Source organism: Sinocyclocheilus grahami, unplaced genomic scaffold (genome assembly GCF_001515645.1).
Source record: "Sinocyclocheilus grahami isolate Dianchi unplaced genomic scaffold, SAMN03320097.WGS_v1.1 scaffold1072.1, whole genome shotgun sequence".
NCBI lineage: Eukaryota > Metazoa > Chordata > Actinopteri > Cypriniformes > Cyprinidae > Sinocyclocheilus > Sinocyclocheilus grahami.
The window spans coordinates 240,705-249,349 of NW_015506251.1; the positions used below are offsets into that span (position 1 = coordinate 240,705).

General features: G+C 35.2%; 1 protein-coding gene across 1 annotated transcript in view; it reads left to right on the forward strand.

Moving 5' to 3' along the window:
• Positions 1 to 8,645, forward strand: part of LOC107566389 (sorting nexin-2-like) — a 20,511-nt gene that overhangs the window by 1,410 nt on the left and 10,456 nt on the right. Inside the window, exons 2-8 of the mRNA XM_016251834.1 lie at positions 887 to 989; positions 1,666 to 1,793; positions 1,893 to 1,962; positions 2,695 to 2,738; positions 2,819 to 2,960; positions 3,741 to 3,819; positions 5,171 to 5,296. Coding sequence (XP_016107320.1) covers positions 887 to 989; positions 1,666 to 1,793; positions 1,893 to 1,962; positions 2,695 to 2,738; positions 2,819 to 2,960; positions 3,741 to 3,819; positions 5,171 to 5,296 — 692 coding nt within the window. The remainder of the gene's footprint in view (positions 1 to 886; positions 990 to 1,665; positions 1,794 to 1,892; positions 1,963 to 2,694; positions 2,739 to 2,818; positions 2,961 to 3,740; positions 3,820 to 5,170; positions 5,297 to 8,645) is intronic.

Below are 8,645 nucleotides of genomic sequence, written 5' to 3' on the forward strand. Positions count from 1 at the left end.
GGGGGGGGGGGTAATGAAGACTTATGTTGTTAGAAAAGATTTCTGTTTTGAACACATGCTGCTCTTTCTTTATTCATCAAAGAATCCTGAAAAAGTATCACAGCTTCCATAAAAGACTTGAAGCAGCACAACTGATGATAAAGCAGCATATTATACTGATTTCTGAAGATCATGTGACACTGAAGACTGGAGGAATGATGCTGAAAATACAGCTGCGCATCACAGAAATACATTACAGTTTAACAGATACTCACATAGAAAACAGCTGTTTTAAACTGTAATAATATTTCACAAATTTTCTGTATTTTTGATCAAATAAATGCAGCCTTGATGAGCAGAAGAGACTTCTTTAAAAACATTACAACTCTTACTGATGCCACACTGTTGAGCAGCAGTGTGTGTGTGTGTGTGTGAGTGTGTGTGTGTGTGTGTGTGTGTGTGTGTGTGTGAGTGTGTGAGTGTGTGTGAACATTAACTCTAATGAGCTGCTGAAGTGTGTGTGATGTGAAGAGAGCGAGAGTCATATTAACTGGCGTAACGCAGCTCAAGATCATTGTTGGCTGTTTTAGCTTCTCTAGATCTAGTGAAGAAAGTAAAAAGAAAACATTTCATTACAAAGCTTATAATAATTATATTATAATTATTCTACAATATGTATTATTATGTTATATTTAATCTAATAATATTATATATATTTTTTTATGATAATATGAAGTGGGAAATGAGCTTCAGTTTTCAGGGTGGAATTCTCAGGGTATTATTGCTAGATTTAGATGATTTACAGATTTATTATTATTAGACTTCTGCTGACTCGGTTTGGTTTGAATGTTTGTGCTGTAAAGCATCCTTGGCTTGGTTCATCTCTGGCCTGTTGTTGTTTCTGCAGGATGCTGAACGGAGTTTGTCTCCAGAAGACATCAGCAGCAGCTCTAACGGACCCAAAGCCGAGCCCATGCTGCTGGACCACGACCCCGACGACCTCTTCGCTGGTGTGTGATCCGTCAGTCTCAGAGTTTGTGAATATGACGGTTCAAATGAACCATTTACGTGTTCAGAATGTGGAGCTTCAGGATGTTTCTCGAGCAGCATATTATACTGATTTCTGAAGATCATGTGACACTGAAGACTGGAGGAATGATGCTGAAAATACAGCTGCACATCACAGAAATACATTACAGTTTAACAGATATTCACACAGAAAACAGCTGTTTTACATTCTAATAATATTTCACATTTTTACTGTATTTTTAATCAAATAAATGCAGCCTTGGTGAGCACAAGAGACTTTATTGAAAAATAATAAAAATCTCACCAACCCCAAACTTTTGAACTGCATAGTAAATGGCGTATTATACAGCGGAGAGTTCTGGTGCTTGACTCTGATTGGCTGAGCCGGGTTCGAAGCTGTTGTAAATGACGCTACAAAGTAACACACACCTTTGTTTACGTTTGTGTGTTGCTCGGCAACCACTTTGTAGCAACCACAACTGTTTCTGAGGAGCTACATTGTTTGGTGGAAGAATACTGTGTTTATTAATATCTTTACACTTTATTTGCTCTGCTTTATTTTGTGAAACCTTACTACGTATATGGAATAACCGTTTTATAAACGCAATAAGCAAGCATCTGTGCATGATGTTTTTTCACATTATCTCTCTGTTTCAGAAGCGACGGAGGAAGTGTCTCTGGACAGTCCAGAGCGGCAGATGATCCTGTCAGACGGCCCGTCTCCCGCCATCACACCCGTCACGATTAACCCCAGAGCAGACGTGTTCGACCGCTCGCCGGACCAGGTGAAGCGCTTTACTGTGATCTCGTATCTGAGAGATGATGATACACACTCTCACTGAGGCTCATTCGTTTCTCACGTTCACTGGACTCTTCCTCTCTAGGATGAAGATGACGAGGAAAACAGGGACACGTTTGACATCCAGATCTCCGTTTCTGACCCTGAGAAAGTTGGTAAGGTGTTTGAGGATGAGCTGGGAATCGATAGACCTTTTCAAGTGTTATCAGGTGCAGGATTCGCGACTACAGCACCAGAAAATAAATGAAACGCTGTGTTTTTAAACGGAGAGTGTAGTTTTACATTTATGACACCTACATACTTGCTGCTAGAATTTAAAACATTTTTCTTTACTGTCGTTCGTTTAGAGAGCATTTGTCCTTTTTCTAAACACAAACCGGTCTTTTTGGTGAGAAATCATTTTCATGTTTGACATGTTTTGCCTCAAAATATCAGTCAGAGTGAATGTATGTCTCATGTAACCTTGCAATTTCCCACAGCTTGTGCGTGTGTATATATATATAACATTTGTATTTTATTATACATTTTTATATATTTTTATTTAAATTATTGTATTTGTTTATAATATATATATATATATATATATATTTATTTTATGTATGTCATGTAAATTTTTATTTATTTTTTATTTATTTATCTAGAGCTCCTGAATATATATATATATCTGTTTAGCCCTACTTTTTGAATTAATTTGTTAAATTATTTAATTTATTTATTTTCCCAGAGCTCCTGGAAAAAAAATTATATATATATATTTCTGTTTTGCACTACTTTTAAAATTGTATTAATTAATTAATTTTTGCCCAGACCTTTTGGAAACCACAATTCCTTGTGTATTTGTGCACACATGCCGATTCTGATTGTGATTACTTTCTTTGTTTTTCTAGGTGACGGCATGAATGCGTACATGGTCTATAAAGTGACGACCAAAGTAAGAAAAGCTTTAGGTTCTGTTCTGAGATGTTGTGGATCTTCTGGAGGACGTGTGTGACTCTCTTTCTCTGTTTGCAGACCAGTCTGTCCATATTCATCAGAGACGAGGTCTGCGTCAAGAGGCGCTTCAGCGATTTTCTGGGTTTGCACAGTAAATTAGCCTCCAAGTACATCCACATGGGCTACATCGTTCCTCCTGCTCCTGAGAAGAGCATTGTGGGTGAGTCCATGCACAGATCATCAGAGACGAGTTCTGATGGCGTCAGATCAATGATGAGCTCGTGTGTGTGTGTGTGTGTATGTGTGTATGTGTGTGGGAGAGAGTGTGTGTGTGTGTGAGTGTGTGTGTGTGTGTGTGTGTGTGTGTGAGAGAGTGTGTGTGTGTGTGTGTGTGTGTGAGAGAGTGTGTGTGTGTGTGTGTGTGTCTCTGTCTGTGTGTGTGTGTGTGTGTGTGTGTGTGTGTGTGAGAGAGAGTGGGTGTGTCTCTGTCTGTGTGTGTGTGCGTGTGTGTGTGTGTGTGTGTGGGAGAGAGTGTGTGTGTGTGTGTGTGTGTGAGAGAGAGTGGGTGTGTCTCTGTCTGTGTGTGTGTGCGTGTGTGTGTGTGTGTGTGTGGGAGAGAGTGTGTGTGTGTGTGTGTGTGTGAGAGAGAGTGGGTGTGTCTCTGTCTGTGTGTGTGTGCGTGTGTGTGTGTGTGTGTGTGGGAGAGAGTGTGTGTGTGTGTGTGTGTGTGAGAGAGAGTGGGTGTGTCTCTGTCTGTGTGTGTGTGCGTGTGTGTGTGTGTGTGTGTGGGAGAGAGTGTGTGTGTGTGTGTGTGTGTGAGAGAGAGTGGGTGTGTCTCTGTCTGTGTGTGTGTGCGTGTGTGTGTGTGTGTGTGTGGGAGAGAGTGTGTGTGTGTGTGTGTGTGTGAGAGAGAGTGTGTGTGTGTGTGTGAGTGTGTGTGTGTGTGTGTGTCTCTGTCTGTGTGTGTGTGCGTGCGTGTGTGTGTGTGTGTGTGTTTCAGGCATGACGAAGGTCAAAGTGGGGAAAGAGGATCTGTCATCGGTTGAGTTTGTAGAGAAGAGAAGATCTGCTTTGGAAAGGTATTCGAGTTGAGATGTGGCAATTCTTCATTCATTTATTCACTGGTTTTAGTTTCATTCAGTGTCAGCACTAGAGCTGGGTTTAAAAACATAGATTTCTTGATTTTAATCGCTTCTCATTTTGACGAACCGATACTGATTCTTAAAGCCCAAGAATCGATCTGTGCTGTTTTATAAAAGTTAATGTGTGAATAAAACTTACTGAAACATTATTTGTAGCTCCACCCATCCAGTAATCACAATAATCTTTGTGCTTTCTTTCTTTTGATATGAAACAAAGTCTCAACTTTCAAATTCTGTCAGTTGTATCACTAAATTCAAGCAATAAATGTGTTTTTGTGGCTCTTTAAATGTGTTACTTTCCATAAGAAGTTACTCAGTAATGCAATTAGTTACTTTTTTATGGAGTAACACAATATTGTAATGCATTAATTTTAACACGGGTGCTGACAGATGCTGTAGTGAGACGATCATCTCTTCCTCTTTACTACTAGTTATAGCAGCAAATAAACACAAATTAACAGCAGAAGAAACAGAGCAGCTCACTGAAATCAATCATGAATCATGTAATCGATCAATCAGTGATTCAACTGCAGAAAGACGTCACTAAATCAGCTTGAAATCATTAATGTCATATTTACCTCAGGAAAGACATTTAATGAACATAAAACTCGATAGTCAGCTAGAAGAAAATTCTACAAAATTTTCTGCTTCTTTCTAGATTTTGATCTATATATGCACTATATTACATTTTTTATTTTTAATGTATGTCTGAATAAATCAGTCAGTTATGACATCTACCATTTAAATGTTTAATTTTAATAATACTTATTATTAAAAACCTATTTTTATTATATAAAACTGCCTTTAAATGTTTGTTTATTAATCAGTTTAATATAGTAATGCACCAACTGACAGGGTTTATAGTAGTTTAGTTGAGGCATTATTAGTTGAGAGATTTTGTGCTGGACCTGATCCAAATGAATCGATATCAAATCGAATTGAATCTGAATGGAATCGATACCCAGGTGTCTGGTGTTTTCTGTTGGTCTGATGCGGTGGAAAGATCACTCTTGTTCTGGTCTTTTGTGGCTAAAAGGTTAAGCAAGAAATATTAGATAAATAATGATATAGGTTTGCTGCTGTCCCGTTCTCTCCTCCGCTGATCGCTGCTGCGCTCCTGGTTTTGCACAAACTGATGAATCGAATAAAAATTACAGTTAAGTGAGGCGCTGACATTTCTCTGCCCTTTTTATCCGGCCGCTGACTGACGTGAAGGTCAGCGGCTCGGCCGGCGTTCCTCGGCTGTTACAGAACTGGATCCTGATGCTAAGGCGTGTTTGTGTTGCAGGTATCTGCTGAGGACCGTCAAACAACCAGCGCTGCTCAAAGACCCCGATGTCCTGCAGTTTCTGGAGAGTTCAGAGGTACCGTCGCATGTTTCATATGGGGATGTCATATTATCAAACACTTACTGAGCTGCTTTTGGGTTTTATTCCCATCAGTCATTTTTCCCATTCCATGTTTGTAGTTTACAGCATTTCATACCTTTAATAAATTGGCATTTACAATAACTAGAGGTAACAGCTACTATTGACAAGCTGGGAAAAATTCTACTGTTTCTTATGGATAAATGTATGGAAGCACATTTCCGTCACGGGATAAAAAATAAAAGAGGTAATTGCATTTTTATCTTACAATTCTGACTTTTGTTCTTGCAGATCTGAGAAAGATTAACAGAATTGAGAGATATAAACTCAGAATTGAGAGATATAAACTCTGAATTGAGAGATATAAACTCTGAGTTTCAAGATACAGTGGGGCAAAAAAGTATTTAGTCAGCCAACAATTGTGCAAGTTCTCCCACTTAAAAAGATGAGAGAGGCCTGTAATTTTCATCATAGGTATACCTCAACTATGAGAGACAAAATGAGAAAAAAAATCCAGAAAATCACATTGTAGGATTTTTAAAGAATTAATTGGTAAATTCCTCGGTAAAATAAGTATTTGGTCACCTACAAACAAGCAAGATTTCTGGCTCTCACAGACCTATTTTGTCTCTCATAGTTGAGGTATACCTATGATGAAAATTACAGGCCTCTCTCATCTTTTTAAGTGGGAGAACTTGCACAATTGGTGGCTGACTAAATACTTTTTTTCCCCACTGTATAAACTCAGAATTGCAAGAAATAAACTCAAAATGGGATGAAATAAACTCAGAATTGTAAAAAATAAACTTAGAAATGAGAAATAAACTCAGAATTGTAAGATATAAACTGAATTATGAGATATAAACTGAATTGAGAAATAAACTGAATTGTGATATATAAACTAATTTATGAGATTTAGACTCTGAATTATGAGATATAAACTCTGAATTGAGATATAAACTCTGGATTATGAGATATAAACTCTGGATTATGAGATATAAACTCTGGATTATGAGATATAAACTCTGGATTATGAGATATAAACTCTGGATTATGAGATATAAACTCTGGATTATGAGATATAAACTCTGGATTATGAGATATAAACTCTGGATTATGAGATATAAACTCTGGATTATGAGATATAAACTCTGGATTATGAGATATAAACTCTGGATTATGAGATATAAACTCTGGATTATGAGATATAAACTCTGGATTATGAGATATAAACTCTGGATTATGAGATATAAACTCTGGATTATGAGATATAAACTCTGGATTATGAGATATAAACTCTGGATTATGAGATATAAACTCTGGATTATGAGATATAAACTCTGGATTATGAGATATAAACTCTGGATTATGAGATATAAACTCTGGATTATGAGATATAAACTCTGGATTATGAGATATAAACTCTGGATTATGAGATATAAACTCTGGATTATGAGATATAAACTCTGGATTATGAGATATAAACTCTGGATTATGAGATATAAACTCTGGATTATGAGATATAAACTCTGGATTATGAGATATAAACTCTGGATTATGAGATATAAACTCTGGATTATGAGATATAAACTCTGGATTATGAGATATAAACTCTGGATTATGAGATATAAACTCTGGATTATGAGATATAAACTCTGGATTATGAGATATAAACTCTGGATTATGAGATATAAACTCTGGATTATGAGATATAAACTCTGGATTATGAGATATAAACTCTGGATTATGAGATATAAACTCTGGATTATGAGATATAAACTCTGGATTATGAGATATAAACTCTGGATTATGAGATATAAACTCTGGATTATGAGATATAAACTCTGGATTATGAGATATAAACTCTGGATTATGAGATATAAACTCTGGATTATGAGATATAAACTCTGGATTATGAGATATAAACTCTGGATTATGAGATATAAACTCTGGATTATGAGATATAAACTCTGGATTATGAGATATAAACTCTGGATTATGAGATATAAACTCTGGATTATGAGATATAAACTCTGGATTATGAGATATAAACTCTGGATTATGAGATATAAACTCTGGATTATGAGATATAAACTCTGGATTATGAGATATAAACTCTGGATTATGAGATATAAACTCTGGATTATGAGATATAAACTCTGGATTATGAGATATAAACTCTGGATTATGAGATATAAACTCTGGATTATGAGATATAAACTCTGGATTATGAGATATAAACTCTGGATTATGAGATATAAACTCTGGATTATGAGATATAAACTCTGGATTATGAGATATAAACTCTGGATTATGAGATATAAACTCTGGATTATGAGATATAAACTCTGGATTATGAGATATAAACTCTGGATTATGAGATATAAACTCTGGATTATGAGATATAAACTCTGGATTATGAGATATAAACTCTGGATTATGAGATATAAACTCTGAATTGAGATATAAACTGAATTGTGAAATATAAACTGAATTGAGATATAAACTCTAATTTATGAGATATAAACTCTGAATTATGATATAAACTGAATTATGATATAAACTCTGAATTGAGAAATAAACTGAATTGTGAGATATAAACTCTGAATTGAGAAATCAACTCTGAATTGTGAGATATAAACTCTGAATTATGAGATATAAACCCTGAATTATGAGATATAAACTGAATTGTGAGATATAAACTGAATTTAGATATAAACTCTGAATTATGAGATATAAACTCTGAATTACAGATATAAACTCTGAATTGTGAGATATCAACTCTGAATTGAGAAATCAACTCTGAATTGAGAAATCAACTCTGAATTATGAGATATAAACTCTGAATTGAGATATAAACTCTAAATTGTGAGATATAAACTCTGAATTGTGAGATATAAACTCCGAATTGAGATATAAACTCTGAATTACGAGATATAAACTCTGAATTATGATATATAAACTGAATTATGAGATGTAAACTCTGAATTGTGAGATATAAACTCTGAATTGAGAAATCAACTCAGAATTGTGAGATATAAACTCTGAACTGTGAGAAATCAACTCTGAACTGTGAGAAATCAACTCTGAATTGTGAGATATAAACACTGAATTATGAGATATAAACTCTGAATTTTTAGATATAAACTCTGAATTGTGAGAAATCAACTCTGAATTGAGAAATCAACTCTGAATTATGAGATATCAACTCTGAATTGAGATATAAACTGAATTGAGATATAAACTCTGAATTGAGATATAAACTCTAATTTATTAGATATAAACACTGAATTATGAGATATAAACTCTGAATTTTGAGATATAAACTCTGAATTATGATATATAAACTGAATTATGAGATGTAAACTCTGAATTGTGAGATATAAACTCTGAATT